This window comes from Podarcis liolepis (assembly GCF_965112155.1).
Source record: "Podarcis liolepis genome assembly, chromosome: 11".
Lineage (NCBI taxonomy): Eukaryota > Metazoa > Chordata > Lepidosauria > Squamata > Lacertidae > Podarcis > Podarcis liolepis.
Window position 1 is genome coordinate 65,576,613 of NC_139565.1, and position 27,821 is coordinate 65,604,433.

The following is a 27,821-nucleotide window of genomic DNA, read 5'->3' on the forward strand; positions in this document are numbered from 1 at the left end:
GACCTTTGGGCTTGCCGATCAGAAGGTTGGCGGTTCGAATCCCTGTGACGGGGTGAGCTCCCATTGTTCGGTCCTAGCTGCTGCCCACCTAGCAGTTTGAAAGCACGTCAAGTGTAAATAGATAAATAGGTACACTCCGGCAGGAAGGTAACGGCATTTCCGTGCGCTGCTCTGGTTCGCCAGAAGCGGCTTAGTCCTGCTGGCCACATGACCCGGAAGCTGTACGCCGGCTCCCTCGGCCAGTAAAGCGAGATGAGCGCCGCAACCCCAGAGTCGGTCACGACTGGACCTAATGGTCAGGGGTACCTTTACCTTTTAGACATACTATCAAAAATGATACAAGGCATTGTGTGGCTCACATCTGAGCATACTAAAAGTTTCAATGTTAAACATAGTATATGCTTTAAATATATAACTAATCTACAAAGGTGGATTGGTTAATTCAGGCCAATTTAATGTTTTATTTTTATAAGGAGACGTGAGCGTCTTGTTGCAAGATAGGGAGTGGGTAATAGCAGTGTCTGGTATGCAGATCTGGCCTGTCTCCAAAAGATGTTACAAAAATAGAGAGATGCCTTTTGTTCCAGTGTGAACAAGTCTAATTGTGTTGCATTAGGGTAAGGAATATCAGCCTATTCCATTGCCTCTGAAACCAGCCAATACAGGTGCGAAAAATGTTTGCAGAAGCGGGAATATTTGCTGAAGAAGAGATCATACCACTGTTAAATTAAATTTACATGTAAATGGCCAATTGCCAAGAAAATCCAACGCAGTCACATTTGATTTCAAAAAGGAAAATTCTCCAGAATGAGGAGGCTGGTAAAAAGGAAGTTGAAATGTGAAGTCAAGAGGGTCAAATCACTCCAAAAGGCTTGGGAGTCTTGTTTTTTTAAAAAACACAGTATTAGAAATTCAAGAGGAGTGTCTACCACCGATCAGGGAACATACCACAAAGACCAGTCAAAGAAACTATGAGAGGCAAAATAAAAAATTCCTTCCAGTAGCACCTTAAAGACCAACTAAGTTAGTTCTTGGTATGAGCTTTCGTGTGCATGCACACTTCTTCAGATACACTGAAATAGAAGTTGCCAGATCCTTCTATATAGTGAGAAGGTGGGGAGGGGTATTACTCAGAAGGATGGTGGGAATGGGAGATAGGCAGATAGCTGGGAGAGCCTGTTGACGACTCTTAACGACTGTAATAGGTCTTACAGGAAAAGGCAAGGGGTGGGAAGGTGAGAAATGGTTTAGTTATGTATAGTGAGATAAGAATCCAATGTCTTTGTTAAGCCCAGGTCTTTTCATGGTTTTAAGTTTGGTAATGAGTTGTAATTCAGCAGCTTCTCTTTCCAGTCTATTTCTGAAATTCATAGAATCATAGAATCATAGAATCATAGAGTTGGAAGAGACCACAAGGGCCATCGAGTCCAACCCCCTGCCAAGCAGGAAACACCATCAGAGCACTCCTGACATATGGTTGTCAAGCCTCTGCTTAAAGACCTCCAAAGTAGGAGACTCCACCACACTCCTTGGCAGCAAATTCCACTGTCGAACAGCTCTTACTGTCAGGAAGTTCTTCCTAATGTTTAGGTGGAATCTTCTTTCTTGTAGTTTGGATCCATTGCTCCGTGTCCGCTTCTCCGGAGCAGTAGAAAACAACCTTTCTCCCTCCTCTATGTGACATCCTTTTATATATTTGAACATGGCTATCATAAAAGAGTTTGGATTTGATATCCCGCCTTTCACTCCCTTTAAGGAGTCTCAAAGCGGCTAACATTCTCCTTTCCCTTCCTCCCCCACAACAAACACTCTGTGAGGTGAGTGGGGCTGAGAGACTTCAGAGAAGTGTGACTGGCCCAAGGTCACCCAGCAGCTGTATGTGGAGGAGCGGAGACGCGAACCCGGTTCCCCAGATTAGGAGACTACCGCTCTTAACCACTACACCACACTGGCTCTTAACCTCCTCTTCTCCAGGCTAAACATGCCCAGCTCCCTTAGCCGTTCCTCATAAGGCATCGTTTCCAGGCCTTTGACCATTTTGGTTGCCCTCCTCTGGACACGTTCCAGTTTGTCAGTGTCCTTCTTGAATTGTGGTGCCCAGAACTGGACACAGTACTCCAGGTGTGGTCTGACCAGAGCAGAATACAGTGGCACTATTACTTCCCTTGATCTAGATGCTATACTCCTATTGATGCAGCCCAGAATTGCATTGGCTTTTTTAGCTGCCGCGTCACACTGTTGGCTCATGTCAAGTTTGTGGTCAACCAAGACTCCTAGATCCTTTTCACATGTACTGCTCTCAAGCCAGGTGTCACCCATCTTGTATTTGTGCCTCTCATTTTTTTTGCCCAAGTGCAATACTTTACATTTCTCCCTGTTAAAATTCATCTTGTTTATTTTTGCCCAGTTCTCTAATCTGTCAAGGTCGTTTTGAAGTGTGATCCTGTCATCTGGGGTGTTAGCCACCCCTCCCAGTTTGGTGTCGTCTGCAAATTTGATCAGGATGCCCTTGAGTCCATCATCCAAGTCGTTGATAAAGATGTTGAATAAGACCGGGCCCAAGACAGAACCCTGTGGCACCCCACTAGTCACTCTTCTCCAGGATGAAGAGGAACCATTGATGAGCACCCTTTGGGTTCGGTCAGTCAGCCAGTTACAAATCCACTGAGTGGTAGCATAGTCAAGACCACATTTTACCAGCTTCTTTACAAGAATATCATGGGGCACCTTGTCAAATGCCTTGCTGAAATCAAGGTAGGCTACATCCACTGCGTTCCCTTCATCTACCAGGCTTGTAATTCTGTCAAAAAACGAGATCAGGTTAGTCTGACATGACTTATTTTTCAGAAATCCATGCTGACTATTGGTGATCACAGCATTCCTTTCTAGGTGCTCACAGACTGTTTGCTTAATGATCTGCTCCAGAATCTTCCCTGCTATTGATGTCAGACTGACTGGGCGGTAATTATTTGGGTCCTCTCTTTTCCCCTTTTTGAAAATAGGGACAACATTTGCCCTCCTCCAGTCTGCCGGGACTTCGCCTGTTCTCCAGGAATTCTCAAAGATGACTGCCAGTGGTTCTGAGATCACATCTGCCAGTTCTTTTAATACTCTTGGATGCAGTTCATCTGGCCCTGGAGACTTGAATACATCTAAACTAGCCAAATATTCTTGTACTATCTCCTTAGTTATTCTGGGCTGTGTTTCCTTTGCTGAATCATTTGCTCCAAATTCTTCAGGTCGGGCATTGTTTTCTTTATCGGAGAAGACTGAGGCAAAGAAGGCATTGAGGAGTTCAGCCCTTTCTGTGTCCCCTGTTTGCGTTTCACCATCTTCTCCTCTGAGTGACCCCACTGTTTCTTTGTTCTTCCTTTTGCTACGAACATACCCATAAAAGCCTTTTTTGTTGCTTTTAACCTCTCTAGCAAGCCTGAGTTCATTCTGTGCTTTAGCTTTTCTGACTTTGTGTCTACACGTGCTGGCTATTTGTTTGAATTCCTCTTTGGTGGTTTCCCCCCTTTTCCATTTTTTGTACACATCCTTTTTTAATCTTAATTCAGTTAAAAGTTCTTTAGATAGCCACCCTGGCTTCTTTAGGCACCTTCCATGTTTCCGTCTCATTGGTATTGCCTGACGTTGTGCTTTTAGTATCTCCCTCTTAACAAACTCCCAGCCATCATGAACTCCCTTTCCTTTTAGTATTGTTGTCCATGGGATCTCACCCAGCACTTCCCTAAGTTTTATGAAGTCGGCTTTCTTAAAGTCAAGAAATTGAGTCCTAGTATGCTTGGCTGCTCCTTTCCACTGTATAGTAAACTTCAGAAGAGCATGATCACTCGCGCCTAATGATCCTTCCACTTCTACCCCACTAACCAGATCATCAACATTGGTTAGGACCAGATCTAAAATGGCTGTTCCTCTTGTTGCTTCTCCCACTTTCTGGACAATGAAGTTGTCTGCAAGGCCAGTGAGGAATCTGTTTGACCTTATGCTCTTGGCTGAGTTTGACGTCCAACAAATATCCGGGTAATTGAAGTCCCCCATTACTACTATCTCCCTTCCTTTTGCATGCTTGGCCATCTGTTCCAGGAAGGCATCATCTATGTCCTCCGTTTGGCTTGGGGATCTATAGTAAACTCCCACAATGAGGTCTCTGTTATTCTTCTCTCCCTTAATTTTGACCCAAATGCTCTCACTTTGGCTTTGAGGATCTAAATCTTGGATCTCTTCACAGGTATACACATCCCTGACATATAACGCCACTCCTCCTCCTTTCTTGTCTGGTCTGTTTCTCTGAAATAGATTGTATCCCCCCATTATTACATTCCAATCGTGGGACTTATCCCACCAGGTTTCAGTGATGCCTATTATGTCATATTTAGTTTGCTGTACCAAGAGCTCAAGCTCATCTTGTTTATTTCCCATGCTTTGCGCATTAGTGTACAGACATTGAAGTCCATTAATCATTCCCCCGTGTCTCTTATTTAAGGATTTTTTCCTCCCACCACTAGGTCCGCGTGCTGTTTGCTCCATTTGGTCTATGACATTTGGATGATCATCTTCATTAATTGATAGACTCCCACCTTCAGGAGCACTGTCTCCCTCCCCCACATTAGTCAGTTTAAAGCCCTCCTGATGAGGTTTCTGAGATTTTTGGCAAAAACATTTCTCCCAACCATTGTGAGGTGCAGCCCATCACTTGCCAGAAGTCCATCTTCAAGAAACTGCAGTCCGTGATCTAAGAATCCAAACCGTTCCTGTTTACACCATTTGCGAAGCCAGCTGTTCACTTCCACTATTTTCCCCTCTCTCCCTGGGCCACGTCGTTCAACTGGGAGGACAGATGAGATGACAATTTGTGCATTTAGTTGCTTCAATTTCCTGCCGAGAGCCTCATAGTCTCTTTTGATCTTCTGGAGGCTATTGCTTGCAGTGTCATTGGTTCCCACATGAACCAAGAGGAAGGGGTATTTGTCAGTGGGTTTTATGATTCCTTGCAGTCGTTCAGTTACATCTTGGATCTTAGCCCCGGGGAGACAGCACACTTCCCGAGACATCTTGTCAGGCCCACAGATCACTGCTTCTGTTCCCCTCAGTAGGGAATCCCCTATCACCACTACACGCCTCCTCTTAGGTTTGGTCGGGGTTCTTCCGTGAACTGCCCGTTCCAAGGTCGCCTGCACATTCCCTGAGGACTGACTTTGCTGCTCGTCTTCATATACCTGATCGACTGTAATGAGGGAGAGATCCTCAAATGGAGTCTGCTCTTCGTCTTCCATGCTAGGGGAGAGGACCTCAAAGCGATTGTGTATTTCTAAGCAATCAGAGTGAACCCTGGGCCTCCTACTTCTTTGAGTCACGTTTCTCCATATATCTGGCTCCTGTGTTGGTGAACTAGACTCCTTCTCAGGGGAGTCCCCTGTCTCCTCCTTGGTGGAGACGGTGTGCTCTGTTGCTTCCAAGAAGAGCTCCAGCTCTCTAATTCTTTGGAGCGTAGCTACACGTTCCTCCAGTTGCTGCACTTTGTCTTTTAAGAGGGCAATCAACATGCAATTGCTGCAGGTAAAGCTGCCTGCAACCTTTGGCAAGATGGCAAACATTGCGCAGGAATCGCAGGCGACTGCAGCTGTTCCCTCCCCTTCCATCTTGAGATCGTGTCGTTGGGGTTGGCTACAGAGGTCCTCCATCATAAAAAGCTTGAAGACAGGACAAATAACTTCCCCCACACAAAAAAACACCTAGATCTCCCCCAACAAACGTTTGAGACTAGCTCCCCTAAATCTAAAAGATGGATCTAACTGCGCGCGCCGCTAGGCGCGCGCCGCTGCCCTGCAAACTCTGATAAGCTCCTCCCACAGCTAATCCCCTGCCTCAACAGAAACCCTGCCCCCTCTGACCTTTACACAGGGAAAACAGCTAATCAGCCACAAGGAAACACACACACACAAGAAAACCCTTTTTGCTCCTTCTTCAACTGATGCCCTGCAAACTCTGATAAGCTCCTCCCACAGCTAATCCCCTGCCTCAACAGAAACCCTGCCCCCTCTGACCTTTACACAGGGAAAACAGCTAATCAGCCACAAGGAAACACACACACACAAGAAAACCCTTTTTGCTCCTTCTTCAACTGATGCCCTGCAAACTCCTTTGTAGTAAAACAGCTACTTTGAGATCTTGTATAGAATGCCCTGGGAGATTGAAGTGTTCTCCTACTGGTTTCTCTGTTCTGTGATTCTTGATGTCAGATTTATGTCCGTTTATTCTTTGGCGTAAGGTTTGGCCTGTTTGTCCAATATAGAGAGCTGAAGGACACTGTTGGCATTTGATGGCATACACAATGTTAGACGATGAGCAATTAAATAGTCCCGAGATGGTATGTGTGATGTTGTTGGGGCCAGTAATGGTGTTGTCCGGGTGTATGTGGCAGCAAAGTTGGCATCTGGGTTTATTGCAGGCTCTGGTGCCAGTGTCTGTGTTAAGTCTGGTTGTAGTATTATTGTGGGTTAGGAGTTGTTTAAGATTGGGTGGCTGTCTGTAGGCAATGAAAGGTCTTCCTCCCAGAGCTTGAGAAAGAGAACTGTCATTGTCCAGGAGAGGTTGTAGATCTCTGATGATGCGTTGTACTGTTTTAACTTGGGAGCTGTATGTGATGACTAGAGGTGTTCTGTTATTTTCTTTTTTGGGTCTGTCTTGCAGCAAGTTCTCTCTGGGTATCAGTCTGGCTCTGTTGATCTGTTGTCTAACTTCATCTGCTGGGTATTTTAGTTCTGAGAAGGTTTGCTGTAGATCCCTTAGGTGAGAGTCTCTGTCTGTAGAATTGGAACAGATGCGGCTGTAACGTAGTGCCTGGCTATATACAATGGACTGTTTGGTATGTTTGGGATGGTAGCTAGAGGCATGTAGATATGTTTGTCGGTCAGTTGGTTTGCGGTATAAGGTGGTGTCTATGCGCCCATCCTGTATTTTTATAGTAGTGTCCAAAAAATGTATTTCTTGCATAGATTGATTCATTGTAAGGTTGATTGTGGGGTGAAAATCATTAAATTTCTGGTGAAAGGTGTCCAGGGTCTGTTGACCATGTGTCCAGATGATAAAAATATCGTCAATGTATCGCAGGTACAAGAGAGGTTTGAGTGGGTAGGAGTTCAGGAAACGTTGTTCTAAATCTGCCATGAAGATGTTGGCATACTGTGGGGCCATGCGGGTGCCCATTGCTGTGCCGCTGATCTGAAGAAACAGGTCATCACCGAATTTGAAGTCGTTGTGGGTAAGGACAAATTGGCAGAGTTTGGTGGCAAGGTCCGCTGTGGTTTTATCTGATATGGTGTTCCTTATGGCTTGTAAACCATATGAGAGGCAAGAAAGCTTCCCTTAAAAAATTGGAACTGTTGTTCAAATGAATAGAGCAGAAAAAGAACACAAAACTCTGGCCAAAAAAGGGCAAGCAGACAGTAAAGGGTGCTTTAAGAAAAATCTTTGAGGAGCATGTTGCTAAAAGCATTAAGACCAACAAGAAGAAGTTCTTTAACAAGCATCCATGTAGAGGTGATCCAGCTGACACCAGGTCCTTGGACTTTCAAAAAGCTTTTGACAAAACCCCTCACCAAAGACTCCTGGGTAAATTTAGCAGCCAAGGAATAGGAAGAGAAATTCTCTTGGGGATCAGAAATTGGTTAGTTGCAGGAAGAACAGTCCAGCTTTTTAACTGGGTCGTTGACCAGACAGAAGGCTTTCCCACACACATTTAATGTTAATCACTCCAAGGCCTGGCTGCTCCTACAGATGGATCATGAAGGCACCAGCTGAACCTCCTTGGGGAGAGCATTCCCCCAAACGGAGAGCCACTGCAGAAAAGGCCTGTTCTGGTGTTGCCTTCTCTGATCCTCTCGAAGAAGGAGGAGGATGGCAGAGCCTGGGTCCCTTGCTAAGGGGAGAGGCGGCCCTTCAGGTCTTGAGGCTTGTAAGCTGCTTCTTCCTTTCTTTGGAGATTCCTCCTAGCCGAGTAAGATTGTCTCCCATGGACATGGTCCTAGCTGCGAGTCTGTAAGTGACTGTGGAAGCCAGTTCTGGATCCATGCATCCTTCCACAGTGGGGACACAGGTTTCCAGGCAGGAGTTGATCACGGTGAGGGTTTGCCAAGCATGCCTTCCTCTTAGCACCTTTCTCCCTTGAGTCCTGAGTTCGAGTGTCTCCAAAGTCCATGACATCTCAGTTGGTGCGCTCATAGGCCAGTGTTCCCCAACTGTCAGTGTTTATACTACATGTTTAAAGATTGGCCTTGAGAGCATCTTTAAACCTTTTGTTGCCCACCAGTACAGTGGTACCTCGGGTGAAGTACTTTATTTGTTCCGGAGGTCCGTTCTTAACCTGAAGCAGCACTTTAGCTAATGGGGCCTCCTGCTGCTAGAGCATGATTTCTCTTTCTCATCCTGAAGCAAAGTTCTTAACCCAAGGTACTATTTCTGGATTAGCAGAGTCTGTAACCTGAAGCGTATGTAACCCGAGGTACCACTGTATTTCGCTTTCCATTCTTGAGTTGGGATTAGAGTAGCTGCTTTGGAAGACGAGAATCAGGCACCCGCACATGACCAGTCCCACGAAGTTGATGTGGAAGAACAACTGCTTCGGCGCCGGTGCTCCTTGCTTCTTCCCGTACACGGGTGTGAGGCTTGTAAGCCCCTCTGTCCAGAAGGACATGCGATGGCCTTTGTTTGCTGAATTTCGCACTGTCCTCAGCTGAGAGGGGCTTTTCCCCCGCCTCCGTCCCGACCAAACCCGAGCCTTCCCACGCGCTGCTGGCGGCGCTGCTCTGGGCTCCGCAAGACGCGTGCCTGGGGAGGGAGCGACCCGGCGAGAGCCTGCTCGGCCTCTGCTCAGCGCACTGCGGCGGGGCGGCCCCGCGAGGCTTCGTCGCGCCCGCTGATTGGCCGAGGGCGCCGCCGGGGAAAGAGCCCGGCGCCCGCACCCAACATGGCCGCGGCGGCTTCCTCTCGGTTCTGCGCCTGCGCCGCGGCCAGACGGGGCGGGCGGCGCGCTTCCCTCGGCCGGGGGGCGGGACGGGGGACCCGGAGGAGGAGGAGGTCGCGCTCCCGCCCCTCGGCGCTCCTCCCCCAGAAGCCAGTCGCGCCCCGCAGGAGCCGCCGCCGCCGCCGCCGCGTCCCCCCAGGTAGGAAGGCGCCCCCCGCCTCATTCCGGGGGGCGGGAGGCGACTCTCTTTCCCTTGATCCGGACAGGAGTTGGGGGGCCGAGGAGGAGCAGGCGCCCCCCCGGAGGGCGGGGAGGGAGAAAGAAGAAGTCGAGCGGCGGGGCGGCGTCCGGGCTCCGTCGGGTCGGGCTCCGCCGGCGGGTCCCTTCCCGCTCCGCGCCCTCCTCCCTCGGCCCGCGGGCGCCCCAGGGCCGCCGCCGCCGCCTCCCCGGCCGCCTCCCGCTCGCGTGCCAGGCGCATCCCGGCTGGGGCAGGGCAGGTCCCGCCCTCCTGGCTTCCTGCCCGACGGCTTTCCCGTAGCCTCGGGGCCGGGCCCAGGCGGGAAGAGCTCTCCGGCGGGGAGGAAGGGTCTCTGCCCCGCGGGGCACGGGCCCTTCCTTGGCGGGACGGGGCGGGCGGAGACCGCCTCCCGGAGGGTCTCGGCTTCCTCCTGCTCGGGCCGGTCCCGGCTGCTTGCACGTGACTTCCAGATGGGCGCAAACCTCCCATCCCCGCGGCGGCGGCGGCGACCACCTCGTCGGGGCTCCCTCGCCCGGGAAGCGGAGGGCTGCCGCCTGGGCTTGGGCGCGGCCCTCGAGGGCGCCCCTTGGGCAGGAAGTGAATCAGGCCCGGCCGGGTTCCGCCCCGGCGAGCGGCAGGCTCCGGCGGGCGCCGCTTCCCTCCCCGCAGCCGATCTGCCGGCCCTTCGCTCGCCACGCAGCCGTCGAGGCCCCGCTGCCTGTCGGGCTTTTGCCTTCGGCGGGCCGCGCGCGCGAAACGGGAGCGCGGAGGCGGAGCGCGTGGCTTGGCGAAGTGCCGCGGCCAGTCCTGCTCCCGCCTTTCCTCCGACGGCGCTGCTTCCCCGACGCTTTGCAGCCGCTTCTGCAAGGCTCTCCCGTTAGGCTGAGGCGCTCCCGACTCGCGGGGCTGCGCGCCAGGCCCTGGACGGTGCGGGGCCCACTTTGGCGACCCTTGGCCGGCGCTTCCAGGGCAGAGCTGCCCTCCTTTTCCTGGGCGCGGGGCGCCTGCCTGGCATTCCGGACAGACGTTGTTTCTCTGGCCTTCAGGCCGGACTTTCTGCCCCTGTTGGTTCCGCACTCAGCTGCTGGAGCCCCTTCCACGCCCTCTTCGTAGCCCCTCGCACGGAGCCGCGACCAGCTACTTCTTCCCCGGGCAGGGTCTGCAGGGGAAATCGGAGCTCCCCCAGCCCCCAAAAGCTCCCTCCCAACTGGCAAGGGAAGAACAGCCACCAGCAGCTTGCCATCTTTCTTTACTGCAAGGAAACAGATTAAAAGTTGGTTCCCCTTTGCTCCTTTCTTAATGGAGTAAAGTTGTAGCTGCTTGTTCCTTGCTCTGTGCTGATGCCCCTCTGTTTTTCCGGCCTGCTCTCTGCCTGATGCTAGTTGCTAAATTAATCATTTCCTCATTTGTAGTGCGGTTGTCATGTCTCCGTTTTTGTCTTTGGGGAGCTCAAGCTGCAGCGGCCTCTCTTTGCTGGGACCCTCACAGCTGCCCCCCTGATCCACTCCGCAGCCTGGCTTCCAGCTGTCCCCCTTCCCACCTGGGCTCTGGGCCCTCCTGGCTCCCTCCAGAGGGGAGCCTGCTGGTCCCCTAAGCTGTTTGTGACATGTGTCCTGCGCAGGCTGGCTGGTGCCCTGATCCCAGAACAAGGTGGCGATTGTACCCAGAGGCGGAGGCCCCATGGGGTGTAAGATGCAGGCAGACGCCCCCCCCCTTCACTGCTCCACTGCTCCAGAGAATAGGGCTCTCTGTCTCTCTCGCCCCTGAGGCAGGTTGGGGCTGGGTGGGCACAGCAGCAGAGGGGGCCCCTGAGCCCTGGGGCCCTTGCTCCGTGGCTGGGCTCGGCCCTCGTGTGGCGATGACCTTCTGGGCTTCTGCTTCAGAGCAGGCTGGCCTGGCACCACCTGCGCTTTCAGTGGCAGGAGAAGGTGGGTGGCAGCTGATGGCGAGGTCTAAAGGGGGAGCTGGAAAGGGACCCACAGTGGTGGCTGGGGTGTAGGGCAGAATCATGCCCCCTGGGCTGCGCCCCCCACAAGCCTAGTGGGAATGCATCCAGCCTGTGAAGGATGAGGACCCAGGACGTTTTGTGTTTCTGGGGCAGGGGGAGAGACTTGTGGCCTGGGGGGGGGCGACCTTCAGAGAGCAGAGACTGTTGTGGGCCTGGCAGGGAGCAGGAGAAGTTCTCTGATTTGCCTGAGGGTGTTGTGTGTGGAAATGCCAATATTGATAGGAGTGCAACTTCCTCTATAGAAAATCGATTTGTGCCTATGAAGCCCCCTTGAGAATGGGGGTCTCTGCCGCTTGGGGTCCTGCTTTTGCACCACGTGCCACCTCTTCAGGGCAGGTCACCGGCATTGGGGGCCATCTTTCTGTGGTCCTCTGCATCGGCTGCCTGGAGGAGGCTGGAAGGCTGTGGGGCTCCTGCCTCTGTGGCTGGCCGGCTACAAATTCCATATTTGGTAGCAGTCATTGTTTACGCCTCGGATTGCAGGGGGGGGCGAGGAGGGTGAATGTTTTCAGGCTGCAGAGCTTCCCTCTCCCTGCTGGAATCTGCTCTTTGCCTGGAAGGGCTGGGATGAGGCTGGACAAGAACGAGACTGGCTGCAGGTCTCCATCCGTGGAACCTGCTACAGGGTTTTTTAAAGGGGGGGGGGGGAGATCAGCAGTTTGCCAAGAGATTTCCCAAGTGTGTGACACTTTTTCCTGCCCCCTCTGCCCCCTTCCTGTGCTCCTGCCAAACTCAGAAGCAGGTGGGCTTGGTGGTGGGTGGGTGGGTGAAGGGGGCTCTTGCTTGGCTGCTTGCCCTCTGGGAACCCCCTCCTCTGACTTCCTGGCTACCTGTCTCTACTCCCCTGGTTCCCTTTTCCCACACTCAGAAACGGCAGACTATGATTATTTTAAGAAATGAAAAAAATACTTGTGAGATGACGTTTTATTACAGTGAGTCTTGGGACACTGCAGAAGAGGCTTCCCGGCTTGGCTTCACTTCCTTCCCTTTGAAAAGATTTGACACACATTTTTCACGGTTCATCTTCAGGTTGTGGCGCTTGAGTAGACTTGGAGAGAGTCTGCCCCAGCTCTGAGGATGGCGCAGTGCAGTTGTAGCGCCCACTTAATTCAGGGGAGTTTGCTCCCAAGTGCGGTGACCGTGTTTAGGATGGCAGCCCTGGTCTTTTTGAGCATTTGCCCAAGCCTCTTCCCCGTCCGCTCTTTGCCCTGAGTTAAAGGGCTGCAGAAGTTCCTTCCGATGCCTTTTGCAGAAATGGACTGTCTGAGCAGACCAGCAGGAGAAGTGAGTCTTCAGGGGAAACAGTTCTGAAGATCCTGTTTCTGAGAGTCCGGAATCTCCCAGCAATCTTTTCCGGCCATCCAGGCTGGGCCTCCTCTCCCCGCGCCTGCCAGGCCGGCGGATGAGGTGTTGGGGGGGCAGGCCCAGTGGCTTTGTTCCAGCCGGTGCCAAGCTGTATCCCCCCCCCATCCCGCCCCCCATGCCTCTGTCTTTCCTTCTCTCCCTCTTTGGGAAGTCAGGTGGGCAGCTCCTTGAAGCCCCCACAGCCCTGTTTAGTGAAGAGGGCTGGGGTTCAACAGGTCAGGCCCCGGCATCATCTCTGCCAGTGCTTTTAAATTAAAAACCATGGACTGTATTCAGAGTAGACCCACTGAAATGAAGAAACACTTCATTTTGGTAGGTCTGCTCTGGGGCTCTGTCTAAAGCTTTATTTTACCACATTAAACAGTCCTGCCTGCAATGGATCCTTGCACTGTAGTATTTTTAAAAATATTTATTATTTTTTCTCAGAAAAAGAGAAAACTTTACACATTTTAACATAAACCCTAAGTTACTTTATCTATTGACTTCCTGTCCTCCTCTTCCATGGTTTCCATATTTACCCTTAAATGCTGCACATTTCCCTTATTTAATGCATCCAATTTAACCTATTTGTCTTAATAATTCATGCTGTTGCTCATCTTGCAAGTCCCGCTCGCTTTTTCATTTTGCTATAGCAGTTCTTTAAATACTCAGTAAAAAGCTTCCAGTCCTCAGGAATTTTTCCATCATTTTGGTCTCTGATCTTTGCTGTTAATCTGGCCAGTTCTGCATACTGCATCATTTCCAAAAGCCAACCTTCCTCTCTTGGAACCTCTCCTTCTTTCCACCTTTAGCCATATTGCGTGGTTGCCGCTGGACAGTGGTACCTCGGGATGCGAACGAGATCCGTTCCAGAGCCCCGTTCGCATCCCAAACAGAATGTAAGACACAATAGCGTTTCTGCGTGTGCGCAGGTCGCGTTTTGCTGCTTCCGCACATGCACGTGACATCATTTTGACCGTCTGCAAGCGGCGAAACCCGGAAGTAACGCGCCAGGTGCAAAATGTTCCTGGCGCCTGGCTAATTTCGAACACTGCTTTGAGAACTGCCAGTCTACAGGTATTTTATACAGAATGTCATCATAGTAATTCGCGTTCAGGGGCATGTTTGATTGTGGAATCCCTTAGCCAAGGCCAAGCTGTTGTGGGAGCCGGCAAGGAGAGGGCCGCCCCATCCAGACAGAACTGACCCCTTGGGAAGCCCTTTCTGCTTCCTTGGCATCCAAGGAAAAGGAGGATGGCGAGGCGTGAGAGTCCTTTGCGTACTGATGGCATCAGTGTTAGAAACGGGGTAGAAAAGCCGGTGGCCAAATGGCTCCTGGATCCCAGGCTATGGGCGCAGAAGCAGAAGGCGAGTCACCATGTTGTCCTGTTTGCAAGGGCGACTCGCTCTTTGGTGGGGGAAGCGGCGCTTGGCTGTACAGCAGGGATCCTCCTCTGGAGTTGGGTGGGGAGGCCTTTCTCCTTCGGCACCCTCAGCTCCCGCCTGGTGACTCGCAGCACTTCCCTGCACATGCGGCAGTGATTCTTCCTACTCTGGAGCAGGGTGGATAAAAACCAATGATTTTTTTTCAAATTATTAAATAATTATTTTTTAAAAACATTTAACTTGGATTTTTTTTATTTAAATCAGATTTTTAAAATAAAATACTTTTGGAGGAAAAATCTTTCTAAAGATAATTTTCCATTTAAGTTACATTATAGTCAAAAGGCTATTCATCGGGAAATAAGGATTTGTTTTAAGTCTTTCATGTGTGCTAAAACTCACTCTAAAGTTTTTTTTTATTGTTTAACCACATCAGTTAACAAACATGGATACATATGCTATAATGTTATTGTTTTAGTTAAATAAATTGTTTAAATTGTTATTAAGGAAATGATTATTTTTCTCCTTCCAATAAAGTACAGCAGAAAAGTTGCCCAAATATAAACAAAAATTTCATAATTACCTGTCTTTGTGTTTCTAATAGTATAACCAAATCAGCAATTTTTGATATAACTGTACAAACTACTCTGGAATGTTATTATTCCAAAAATGAAACCTTCATCTGGTTGTAAATATTAAGATTATACCAGCAAGAATGAGTTTTTCTGTAAAAAAACGATTTAAATCAAGTCTTACTGACTAGTGATTTAAATCGTGATTTAAACCAGTTTGATTTAAATCAATCCACCCTGCTCTGGAGTTGGGGGGGGGGAGTCTTTCTCCTCCCATGCTCTCAGCAGCTGCTGCAGCAATTTTATTCTTGAGTCCCAGTCCCAAGGCTTCTCAAAGTGCTCGCATTCTGACAATCCCCAGTCGCAAAAGGCACCTGGCTAATTTTGAACCCTGTCTGGCATCCCTGGAGAGAGGAGAAAGGATAGATGGAACCCTGAGGAGTCCTGTAGGGCAGCGGGCAGAGGGTCAAGCATCCATCAGGCAGGCTGGCAGCCTCCGCCAGGCTCTGCTCCAGTCCCCATCCTGAGCAGTCTAGAGCCAGTGGCGTCAAAGGCCACGGAGAGATCCAGAAGAACCAACCGCAAAGGCATCTGAGCAAAGGCATCCAAAATTCCTTTCCAAAGCCAGGTCTGACTTTGGATAAGTTGGATCCCAAATCCTCTAGCAAGCCGAGAGTTGAGTTGCCACAACCTGCTCAGATAATTTGCTAGGAAATGGCAGCGCTGAAGACCAAGAGCGGCTAATAATTATCCAGGAGGGCAGCAAGTCCAGTCAGGATCGCTTGGGCGGACGTCTCACGCCTGCTTCCTTTGCAAGAAATGGTACCATTTAATTTTTAAATACTGTATTTTTCGCTCTATAACACGCACCTGACCATAACACGCACGTAGTTTTTAGAGGAGGAAAATCTGTAGGCATGCCACCCGTAGGCATTCCCTCCATAACACGCACAGACATTTCCCCTTACCTTTTAGGAGGAAAAAAGTGAGTGTTATGGTGCAAAAAATACGGTAGGTCCTGGCAGCTTCTGCCGCCCCAGGCTGATCGGCCTTGTGGTTTTCACCAACCAGGTCAGGCAGGACCCAAGGCTGGTCTGAAACCTTGGAGCGACTGACTGACACCCGCAGGCTGCATGAGCTGAACTCTCTTCCTCTAAAGAGCATCACTGCTGATCCCATTCCTCCGAATCTGGGGCTTAATTTCAAGCCACTTTGCCAGGAGAGCATGGTGCAAACTGGCCGCAGGAGCCCCCTGGCTCTCAGAACCAACAAATCCCTCCCTGGTGTGTGTGTGTGGCCAGAGTTATGCCCTGCAAGTGCTGCTCACCGCCCTCTCCCTCCCATCAGCCCCAGCCAGCATGGCAAGCAAGGGCCGGAGGGGGGGACACCACCTGCCCATGCAGAAAGGCCCCCCTGGCCAGCCCTGCTCTCAGGTAAATGGCGATGGGGATTTCTCTGCTGCCTTTGTTGCCATGGAGGATTCTCTGACATGGGCTCAAGGCAACACTGGGACTTACAGGCGGCTGGTGCTCCGCTCTGATTGGTTGCTGGGCTACTCAGGATCCACTGATGGCAGCGATGGGGGTGGAAGAGAAGGCGCTGGCTGCCTGGGGTGCCCATTCATGCATGTTTGAGTTCCCTTGAGTCGCCCTGCGCCAGCGCATGACTCATCCCAGCCCAGAGTGATGGGTCTTGGTTCTCTTTGCGCTCCAGCTTGCCTTCTCAACTCAGTTGTGGTCTTTCACTGACAGGCATTTGCTGTGGTTCCTGGGTTGCCAAGGGTTGGGCTAGATGACCCTCAGGAGTCCTTCCAGCCCTCCAGTTCATGAGCATGGCGGTGTGCTGCTCGGGTCTCAAGGAGGAGCCGGTGGAGCAAGGCTGCTGCAGCACCAAGGAGAGCCCCCAGGGAGCAGGAGTGGGGCCCTGTTGAACCTCCACCTGCAAATCTGCCTCTCCCAGGCTCTCCCCGTTCGGGAGTCTCATAAGAGCCTCTTGGACAGGCCAATGGCCCTCTGGTCTGGCGTCATTCAAATGGTGTGCGTGCATGCAATTATGTGGGGTGGGGCTTCCCTGGGCCCCCAATATTCTCTTCAAGTTGGCACCCCTGTTGGGGAGGTGCTTCATTGGTGCAGCGTGTGGATCTTGGGGTGCAGATGCCTCTTCCCCTGAGGCCCAGTGGCCTTGTAGGTCCTTGTAGGTCCTTGAGAAGTCTTGAGTCAGGCCTGGGAGGCGTCCAGCATTTCCTTGTGCCCGATGGGTTGGGCGCAGTCCCTTGTGTGATCATGTGCTGGGTGATGTGGCGGAGGTGGAGGAGGGCCAAGGGCTTGACATTTTGCTGGGCACCCAAGTAGGGAAGGCGTTCACCAGCTATTTCCACCAGCGTTCAAAATTAGCCAGGCGCCAGGTACATTTTTTGTCTGGCGTGGGTCCCATTGTGACCACAGGGAGATCTCTGGATGCCAGGCTGGTGACTAAGGAAAACAAAGCGCCCCTTAGAGAAGGACCTGGGATATTTTTCCCTTGAAGCTTGAATTCGTTTTATTCTGGATTGTTTTATCTGATGTTTTAATGTGCTGTAAATGGCTTTGAGACTTGTTCTTTAAAATATAAAGTGGTATAGAAATGATAGTAATAGTAGTAGTAGTGATAATAATAATAATTATAATAATCATCATCATCATAATAATAATAGCAGCTCCGGTCCATGGGGTCACGAAGAGTCGGACACGACTAAACGGCTAAACAACAACAACAACAACATCCCATGGGGGGGGGGGGGACAGAACCTATACATTCCATTGTACTGACAGCAGCCTAGGTTTAAGCTGCCATTTGGCAATGAGATTACGTATATATCTGAGTTTCTGCCACGGATTTCCACCCCCCCAGTATAGTTTGCTGACTCTTTTTCCACTGAGTTTTCCTTTTGGGGCTGCAGCTTGACTAGAGCTGGAGCAAAGATGACCAGGGGTTTTGAAAAGTATTTTGGGGTCTCTTTGTTGGAGAGGCCTGTGACTTGGTTGAGAGCAGCATTGGAAGTGGGGTGGGGGGGGTGGGGAGCTGAGCTGCTCCCTCCCAGCCTGAAGTTCCTCTTCCTGCTCTTTGTGGCCCTAGTGGGGGTGGGGAGCGGAAACAAGGACCTCGGGGGGGGGGCTGGGCTGGGGCTGGGGAGGATGCCAGCAGAGCCGCCTTGCCTTGTGCCCTCCCTGCGGGACGCTGGGCTCTTTGCAGAATTGCCTGGGCTCTTTGCAGAATTGCCGGCTCCCAAAGGCTCCCGTCAGGCCTGAGCGCTGAGTGTTTTGCACGAGAAATCCCGGCGTGCGCGTGAGAGAGAACGTGTGTGCATGCCGTTCTGGCAGGATCCTGGCCCCTGCTGGTGAGGCCAGAGAGATTGCACAAGGCCCATCAATAGATTGGCCAGAGCAGGGAGGGGGGGCTGGCTGTGTGGCTGGCTCCCCAGAGGCCTGCAGAACCGCTTGCTGAGCTGAGTGCTAACCACGCTGCTTTGCACAACTTCCTGTGCAGAGAGAGCAGGCCTTGCAGAGGTGCCCCCCCATGCAAGCCCCTCCCTCCTCCTCTGCCTCTTCCTCTGCAGGCCTGGCAGCTCAGGGCGGACTCTCCAAGTGCACCCAGCCGGGCCCAGAGCGCTCTTGGCAGAGTGCTTCCAGAGGGGGGACGGGAAGAAGGTGGTCTTCAGTCCAGGCTTGCCTCTGCTGTGGACCTTCACCGCCCCCCTGGCAGCTGTAGGGAGCTCACTTGGGGTCTTGGATGGTTCCCCCACTCCAGACACTCTGACCTTGCAGGCTGAGAACCAAACTGAAAAGTCCCTGGAGAGCAGGGGCCTCTCAATTCTTTTTAGAAGCAGCTGCAAACGTGTGTGTGTGTGTGTTGTTTTTTTTGGGGGGGGGGCAGATTGAATCGGGACTCCAGCCCTGGGGAGGGGGTTGCTCTTTCCCTTTGCATCATTTTCCCTCACAAAGCTTGTGCTTGATCCTCTTGGAAAACAGCTTCAAAGGGATGGTTTGTCCCACCAGGGAATTGACACCAGGGGGGAAACAGCAACCCAAACCAGCCCCCCCCCAAAGCCATTGGAAGAGACATGAGAGGACAGCAGCCCCTCCTGCCTCCCCCCCTCCCCCCGCCCCCCACTGGATCAGGCCAAGGGTCAGCTAGCCCATCAGTCTATTCTCACCAGATGCCCCAGTGGGGAAACTGCAATCCCAGCACCTGGAGGCATAGCAGAGCTCTTGTGGGCCCTGGCTGTGGGTCGCACTCTGCTCCATGCATGTGTCTGATCCCTTTTCAAGGCTAGCCAAGCTGGTGGCCACTTTCAATCCCAATTGCTCGTTAAATGTATTTATAACCTGCCCTTCTATTAAAAAACAGAACAAAACACTTATTGGGGCAGTTTACAGAACGATAATGATGTCCCAGAAACAGGTTAAGATGAAAAGGCCAGAGCGCAGGAGGTGATGAGATTGATAGAGCGTCAAGTTCCCCTCCTGGCAATTGGCAAGTGTGCTGTCAGCCCCCTTGCTATGGGGAGGGGAGGCTCTGAGCAGCGTTTGAAATTAGCCGGGCACCAGGCGTGTTTCACGACAGACAACTGACCTTTTGCGAGAAAGTGGCAACGTCTGGTCTCCAGATTTGGCACCTGACATCTTCATCTGTCTGGCTGGCAGGGCTGCGATGCCCCACCAGCCAGCTGATCTTCAGGGCAGCGCAGCACCAAAAACTCAAGGCACACAAACCATTTGCTATGCAAAATCTGCCTAGACCTATCGTTCTGGAAACTATAGACTGAAGGTGCCACCTGGCTCCTAGATGTTCTATCTCAGTTTCTAACACTGGCGCTGAGACTTGGGTGTGGGGCAGAGAAGACCCTCCCACTCCTCCTTCCAAGTGGTGTTAGAAACTGGGGTAGAAAATCTAGGAGCCAAATGGCTTCTGGGACCTGGGTTGTGGGTCTAGTCGTCATGGGGGGGGGCGGCAACACTTTTAATTATTTGAATAAGCATGAATGTATATATTTAATATGCTTTATTAATTCCAAAAAGAAAAGAAAACAGTCAACAAAAAACTGATACACATTACCAACACATATAATACTTTAAACATAGCATGAATTAATACACAATTCACATAAGTGACACATTTTTATCAGAAATTGTTAATATATGTTTAATTTGGTGTTTACCACAGAAATATTGGTACCGTACAAAACACTTATTGTTAAACTCCTTAACATATTGCCTGTCCTTAAAATATCCATTGAGGCCTCAAATCATGTACGTTTCAGTAATCCTTGAGTGTCAGCCTGGCACAAAAAACGGCACCCAGACTTTTTGAGATGCTCGCAAATGGAGCACCTGCCTCCCTGCTAATTTTGAGCCCTGCTCCCAAGCAGAACCCGCGAGAGCTTGGCTTTCTCAGTGATCCTGAGCCCTGCAGAGCTTGGAAGGGGGACTTCCCAACTCTGGCAAAAGGATGGGGGCTGGTTGAGAAGGACGGGGGGCCCTTGTCTTCTGCCCTGGGGTCAAGGCCTTCCCTGACTTGCGCTTCTGCGTGGCTGGGGTACCCTGGGGGCACATGGAAGCCAGCTTGCAAAGGGGCCAACCCACTTGAACTTGGGGTGCTACAGAGGTGCGGGGTCTGGGCTGCCCAGCCCTGCCCCTTCAGGGACTCCTTCGCAGAATGAGAGCGTTGTAGAGTCAGGAGGGACCTGGCGAGGCATCTAGTCCACCCCCCTGCAACCTGGCGCTGCTTCTCTGTGGCTCCCCCCAGAGCGATGGGGTTTCTTTCTCTGGGAACGGCTCCTTCTCTTTCAGTGTACAGAGTCCTCCCCACCCACTCCTTATCTCCTTTCAGAGGCTCCCATTCTCATCCGCCCCCCCTTTGTGGCTCCCCTGATCTGCTCAGGGCCCCCCTGCTCCCATCCTGCTCTCCCCCGGCCCCTCCATATGAGGAAGAGCCCTGCAGCAGAATTGGACCTCTGGCCAGCACCCTCCTGCCCACCCTGACCTGCCAGGAGCCTCTGCCCACAAGCAGAGCCCAAAGGCCCGATCCTGCCTTGGCTGCTGGGCTGTTGGAGGTGGCAGGAATCGCCCCACCAGGACCAGCAGCCATGGGGAGCCCTTTCCCCCTCTGTGCCTTTGCCTCATCCCCACTTGCGCCTTCTGGTCGCAGATTCTGGACGCCTCTCCTGGGATGGGCTCCAGAGCTCTGCTTTGCTGGCTGACTCTTCCTCCTGAGGAGTCCTTTCCTGGCCCTGGATTTGTCCGCTGCTGCCTTGCAGGATGAGAAGCCAAAGCCTTGACTCAGGCCTGCATTCTTGGGTGACACCTTAGGCAGCGTGGAGCTGGCTCCCCTCTGCAGCTGCCTGTCAGCAAGGACGTGTTTTTTCCTGTTTGGGGGACTTGCCTGGCCGCCAGCCCCCCCCCCCCGCTGTCTCTCGCAAGATCCTCTCTGCTTCACCTTGCAGCATCTGCAGGCGAAGCTTCAAGGCATGGGGGGGGGGGGAGCGTGCCTGGCATTTCTCCCTGCGCATCTTCCATCTCTGCTGGGGCCCTGAGAGCAGGAGGGCTGGCCTTGGGACTCAGAGCAGCGATCCTAGCATTGAGCAGGCTGGTCTTTTGAGCAGCCCAGCCCCTCACAGCGTTCCCTCTGGGGCATCTTGTCAAGGGGCCTCTGGTAGCTCACAACTCAGGGGGGCAGTTGGGAGACCATCTGCCTGGCACTCCCCCCCCCCCCCCCACATTTAGCTGCTGCCTGGCACCCCCTTGGGCTGCCTCCCCCCTGGACCTTCCTGTCTTGAGATTCTGGGTTGTCTGAGCATGGGCACTGACACCCGTGGGCATGACTGGGGAGGCACCAACTCCCCTCTGCCTCCCGGGATCCGCACGACCTTTGACACGGCAGCCCCAGGCCTCTCCCCTCTGCCTTGTGTGTGTCAGAAGGCGACTTATTTGTAGATGCAAGACGCTCAGGTGGCCGCGAAGGAAGAGCTTCAGGCGCCAGGCAGGGATTAGCAGAAGGAGCCTGGGAGAACCGTTGGGCAAACGCACAGCTTAAACTAATGCCAGTTGGAAGTGCTAGTTGCAAACAGAGCCTCTGTGCCCGGAGGGTGCTCTACCTGCCAGGAGCAGGTGTTGGCAGCCAAATAGCCAGGGTTGGATTCTGAGCTCCCCAGGAGAGGCTGCTGTGTGAAGCTGGACAGGGCTGGCCTGGATGGGCCTTGGGCAGGGATGATGGATATGCAGGCGCCTGGATTTTGGCTGCTGCCTCTTTCCTTGTGGCTTCCCTCCTCCCTTCTTTTCCACAGTCTGGCTGACCCAAACATCTGCCAGGAGAGGGCGAAGGGGCTTTGGCAAGGCCCCCCTGGGAGAAGCTGGAGAGAGATCCCAGGGGCTCTTTCCATTGTCCTCATCTGGGAGAGGGCAAAGACCCTTGGAGGTACAAGCCCTGCCTGGCCAGAGGGTCTTCATGCAGCGGGGGGCCCTGGCTCTGGATTTACCAAATTGGGTGGGTGGGGCAGCAGCCTCCCAGGCCCACATGCCACCTCCCTCCTCTTGTGAAAGGCTGGTTTTCCTGCTGGCTCTTGACACGGATCCCATCCCTCCGGAGGCGGCATGTGCTGAGTAATGCCCCTAACTGGAGGCAGCTGGAAGAGGCATTCTGCGCTGGCTGTGGGATACACACACGGCCTCTCTCTGGGCTTGGGCAGCCCGGCTGGCAGACTTCCTGGGCAAAAGGGCAGATCCGCTTGCTGGCCCAGACTCCCCATTGGCCACAGAGCCTGGGCAAGTGTGGGGAGAAGGTCGGGGCGGCAGGAGGTCTGTGCAGAGGGCCTGGGATGGTGCTGCTTCTCGTCGTTTCCTTGGTGGAAGGGGGGCTGGTGGCACGCATGGGTGGGGTGTTGGTGCCTTTGTGCCACACGTGCCGCCCTCTGCCAGGGTGCTTCTGACATTCCTTGGCCTGCGGGGGGGGGGCAAACCCTTCCCTTTGCCCGATGGGCTCGGTCAGCCAATGGGGAGCCTGGGCCTCTGCAGCCGCTGCATTGCTGAGTTGCTCAAGAATGCAGGCCTGGAATGTTTCTGTGGAGCGGGGGGGGGGGGCTCCTCCATCCGCCTCCTCCTCCTCCTTCTGCTGCTGGCGCTCTGCCTCCCCTCCACCCTGGGGCCAGTGCAGAGCGGGCGCTGGCCCCCAGGAGCAGCCCCAGCCTGGCTGGGGCCCCTGCAACACTCCTGCTGCCTTTCTCGTGCTTCCGCTGCCACTTCAAAATCAGTTCCCTTTGCTCTCCCTTCTTGCAAAATCCCACCCCTCGCCCACTCCCTGTGCCTGCAGCGCTGTGGTGAGGCTGGAGCCTGCCTGCTGACTCCCATCCGCTGCCTTCCGGGGGCAACTGGCCTCCCAGAATGGCTAGCCAGTTCTAGGTCCAAAAACCCCACAGTTAGCACAGCAGCAGACGGAAAGCGGAAGCCACAAAAGGAGCCTCTGGCAAACTCTTTCTGAGTCCGTCTCCTTGATGAAAAGGAAGAGACAGAGGAGGAGGTGGAAGGAAGAGGAGCCCTTCATTTTCTTTGACCCATAGCTGGCATGTGTGGGGAGCGGGAGCCACCTTGGGGGCTTGCATCCCCTGCCTGGACACCCTCTGTGGGTGCTCCCACAGTCTCCCAACCACATGAGGCAAGCATGGCACCCAGTTCTGAAGGACCCTTTCCTTCCTGGAGACTCCCTCTGTGCTCCTGCCTTGTCCCAGGGCCACGGCAGGCCGGACTGAGCCTCCGGGGTCACTGGCAGGACCTTTTCCTGCCCCTGAGCTCAGTTCCTGGCAGAGGATGAGAGCCTTGCAGGGGGCAGGGAGGATCTGGCCCAGGGTGGAAGAGGCTCAGGCCAGGGGAGAGCCAGGCTGGTCGCTGGTCTCGGGTCAGGAAATGGGCTGGAGGAGATAGGAGGAAGGAGGCGGAGGGGGTGAGGAGCTCAGAGCAGCAGCAGCAGCAGCAGGAGGAGCTGTGTGCCCAGGCAGGCAGAGGCAGGCAGAATCCTGGCTGCAGAAACTGCTCAGAGCGGAGCCCGGGGGCAGCAGGAGGGCCACTGCTTGAGGGCCCTGGGAGGCCCGTTTGCTCGGAAGCTGCTTCTTTCCAGTGGTGGAGCACAGCTGGCCAAGACCTGCACAGCCAAGTGAGACACTTTGGGCCTGGGGGGGGGGCTTGTGCTGTTCAGAATTGGGTGCTCACAAGCTGGTTCACAGCCCAGTGAGGCATGGTGCCACGGGGCAAGCAGGTGAACCCAAAGCAGGCCCCCAAAGGCCTCTGGGACAGGGCCCCTGCCAGGCTGGGAGTCCTCTCTGTACACAACTTCGGCCAGTGCATGAGGGAGAGGTGCCCGCCCTCCTGGCCTGGCAGGGGCCCCTCTGGTGCTTGGAGCAGCTTCCTAGGAGAGGGCAAGATGAACCTCCCTGGGTTCAGGCACTGGGACACCACAGGGGAGCTGAGCTGGGCAGGCCAGGGGGATCTGGGATCCGCAGCCCCTTCCCCAAACCCAGAGGGTCCCTGTCCTGGTAGGAGCCAGCCAACCCCCCAGACAGTTGGCTTCCCTTGCCAGGCTGCAGCTGCCCACATCCTGCGGTTCTTCAGGTGCTCAGCTGGGCTGGTGGAGATCAGGTGGGCAGAAGGGTTGGTTTAACCCCACCCAGGAGGGAGCTGGGGTGGATTCCTGACCAGGAGACCTTTGTCTAGACAGCTGAGTCTAAGGCAAGGCTCGCCCACCTTCCTGTCCCCCACCTGCAAGCCACAGGTGGGCATCACACACACAAACACCGCCACAAAAGGCACACCACACCCTGTTCTGTTGGCTAGGAATACAGCATGCTTCTTTCCTGCTTAATTTCCGCAAAGGGGGGCACATTGTAGTCACCAGGGAAGGTCTCTGGGCACCAGCACCCACGTAGTTGCCATGTGGGTGACCCCTGGTCTAAGGTGCAGCAGGCAGTTCAGGCAGTGGGTCCAGTTGCGACAGAGCGAAGGTGTCCTGCCAGCAGGTTGGGCGACTGACGTCTCCACCATCTGACCGGCAGGCAGCAGCGTGGAGATGCCTGGTCACTGTTTTATTCTGATCCTTTTATTTGATGTTTTAATGTGTTGCAAACCTATAGTAATAAATCTCTCTGGGGGAAAAGGCAACTAGACAGCTGTGGTGACCGTAACTGAGGATGAAGGGGTCATTTGAGCTTCTGTCTTTGCATTTAACCCTGCCTTCAGGTGCCCCTTGGCTCACGGGGCCAAGATTTGGTGCCCTTGAGGGCCCTGGAAGGCAGCCAGCAAGGAGGGGCCCTGGGGTCCCTGGTCAATGCCCCTCGAGTGGAAGAGGACCTCCTGTTCAGATGAGCCTTTGGCAAGAGGGGACCCAGCCTCGGGGGTCCCTGGAAGAAGTGTCGGGGGGAGTTTGCCAGGATCCTTGTGGGCTGCCTGCCTCCTCCATTCCCCAGGCTCCTCGCCCCGTTGGCTCCTCTCAGCCTCTGTGGCGGAGGCACCAGTGCTTCTGGCAGCCAGTTGCCGGAAACGGCGACAGGGAGAGGGCTCTGGTGCCCGAGTCCTGCCTGCAGGTTCCCCCCAAAGGCACCTGGCTGGCCGCCATGAGAACAGGAGCTGGACTCAGTGCCCCCACTGGCCGATCTTGCAGGCTCTTCTTCCAGTGAAGCCTGGAGCCACATGCTTCCCTCCTGCGGTTTCTCCGTCATCCTCGCCAGCCACTTTTCCGTATCTCTGGCTCCTTTTTGCCGCAGGGTCTTATCAGCCAGGGCTCCTGGCAGGCTCCCTTCCTCTTGGACAGCAGGGCTGTCACTCCAGAGCGACTCGCTGTTCCTTCCTGCTCAGTCCTGGGGCCGCTGCCTCCCAGCTGCAGGGGCCACTTGCTCCCTCGCCTGCAGAGGCCCCCTGGCCCCCCCACAGCCCACATGGGGGGGGCTTTGCACCTGCCCTCTGGATCGCCACCACTCCTGCAGCCAGCCAGGCACTTGTAGTTGGGCAGTTTGCCCCGGATGACAACATTTCTGTCTCGCCAAGCTTTTTCTGCAGAATCAGTTCGATTTGGGGTTGGTCATTTGTTCTCCATTTTATTATTTTATAATTAGATGGTGCTTTAATGACTTGATTGTGCATTGTCCTTTTTCAAAATGAATTGGTAGTTTGTAAAAATCCATATTATTGCAGCATATACCCTTTAAGGGGTCTGAGCTGGAGGCGGGGGACCAGGACTTCGGGTTCCTGGACTAGGTGGGCACTGGCCAACCATCAAAATCCACCAGGCGCCTTTTGCACCTGGCTGTCAGCCGCTTGCGACCAAAGGAAGATGCCCGGGTGCCAGGATGGCGCCTGACACCCCCACCACCCGGAGGTGCCTGCCTGGGGATCCTCGGGTCTGGACTATTTCACACACAAGCAACACATCCTCATAGCAGCCTTAGAAACTGGGATACACAGGCTAGGAGCCGTATGGCTCCTGGGATTTGGATTGCAGGCACCAAAACAGAATGTTTAATCATTTACATATTTAAAGACAGATGCAACAATCTATCTTTCTTTCTTTCTTTCTTTCTTTCTTTCTTTCTTCTAGGTGAATCAGGGAGTCTGCAGGATAGCAGCTGATTCGCCCGGCAGCGCAGCAGCAGCAAAAAACAAAGACTTTCTTTTATTCCCCTGCTCCCCTGCAGACCCCTTGAATCACCCATCCAGGTGCAAAAAAGGGACCCTGCGGATCATGCATGCAGGAGTGTGCAGCTGCCCCATGCAGCAATCAAACCTGCAACTTTGGTGTTATCAGGACCACGCTGTAACCCCCTGAGCTACCCCGGCTCTGCATATCCTGTAGAATTCTATCCATTGTGTTTTATCTGCACAACCAGAATGAATTTCAGGAACCAAAAAGCTGACTTTTGAGCCACCTGGCTCAAAAATGGCAACTAGACCTTCCGTTTTGGCAACTGTAACCCTGGTTTAAGGAGCCATTTGGCGCCTAGCTTATATATCTTGAGTTTCTAACACTGCACAAAATTGAGGAGGGCCTTGGTTGGAGCTAGAACTGCCCTGTTTCCTGGAACTGCTACCCTTCCTTCCTTCCTTCCTTCCTTCCTTCCTTCCTTCCTTCCGTTCAGGGTGACTTGTGTTGGGGACCCAGGTAGCTTGTGTTGGGTCCAGCTCCATCTTGCACTTTTGCCAAACCGCCTTTATCATCAAGGGAAACCCAGCATTGCTCAGCACCTGAAGGGGTCCCTGCAAACATTCTACCCACTCCCATCCCGCACTGGAGGTTCTTCGCTTGCCTTGGCCTGGTGGCCTGACCAATTGCAGCCAGGGGCCTGCGTGGTGGCGCTCGCACCCCTGGTGGGCAAACTTTTGCGATTGGTGCGATTGTTGTGAAAATCTGCCCACTGATCGCGCAAATTAGCCTAGTGATCAGCCTGGCACCCCCCAGCAGGCGGCGCTCGCATCCCTGGCAAGTTTTATGTGATCGGTGGTCGGATTTCCACGATCAGCAGGCGGCGCTGCCTGGCTGGCAGTGCTCGCAATCCTGGCTGCGACAGCCAGGGGTGCAAGCACTGCCCACCGAGCAGCCGGGGGTGCCAGCGCCACCCACCAATTGTGATAATCCGACCACTGATCGTGCAAATACACCTGGCGGCATAGGGATGGCATGGGGCGACACAGCACAGGGACAGCACTGGATGCCGAGTGCCCCATCCCACCCCTATGGGCACTGCACCCCACCCCTATGGGCAGTTTGCCCTGCCCCTGGGCACGCCACCGCAGGTGCCCGAGAGGCTTCCTCCGTCGCTGCCTTCACTGGACCTCAGGCTCAGCTGTAAAAAGACAAGTGGGATTCTACCTTGCCTAGCCCTTGTGGGGGGAAGAGTGGATGCCCACCCAAGTGAGTGGCCTTGGAGCCATTGAATGGCCAAGCTGGAAGGAACCCCTGTCAGTTGACTAACCTTTTCTTCAGCGAGTGCTTCCTGGCTGAAGGGACCTGTGGCCTCTCCGGGGGTCTTGCTCACCAGCGGCTGTGGCCCCTCTTTGCCCCGCAGGTGAAGCAGGAGCGGGGACCCCCCAGCCGCCACCATGGTTGCCTTATCCCTCAAGATCAGCATTGGCAACGTGGTGAAGACGATGCAGTTTGAGCCGTCCACCATGGTGTACGACGCCTGCCGCATGATCCGGGAGCGAGTTCCGGAGGCGCAGATGGGCCAGCGTAAGTCGGAGGGGCAGGGGGGTTGGGTAGGCTGGAGCAGCTGATATGGGGGGGGGGCCTTGAGTG

At 53.6% G+C, this 27,821-nt stretch overlaps 1 protein-coding gene across 2 annotated transcripts in view; it reads left to right on the top strand.

Moving 5' to 3' along the window:
- The first annotated feature begins 9,059 nt into the window (after window positions 1-9,059).
- TLN1 (talin 1) overlaps window positions 9,060-27,821 on the top strand; it is a 52,551-nt gene continuing 33,789 nt past the window's right edge. For both annotated transcript variants that reach the window (XR_014517359.1, XM_083466348.1), the window contains exons 1-2: window positions 9,060-9,167; window positions 27,592-27,755. Coding sequence is in view for 1 of the 2 variants with exons in the window: in XM_083466348.1 (XP_083322474.1) it covers window positions 27,626-27,755 (130 nt within the window). In the remaining variant the exon portion in view is untranslated. The remainder of the gene's footprint in view (window positions 9,168-27,591; window positions 27,756-27,821) is intronic.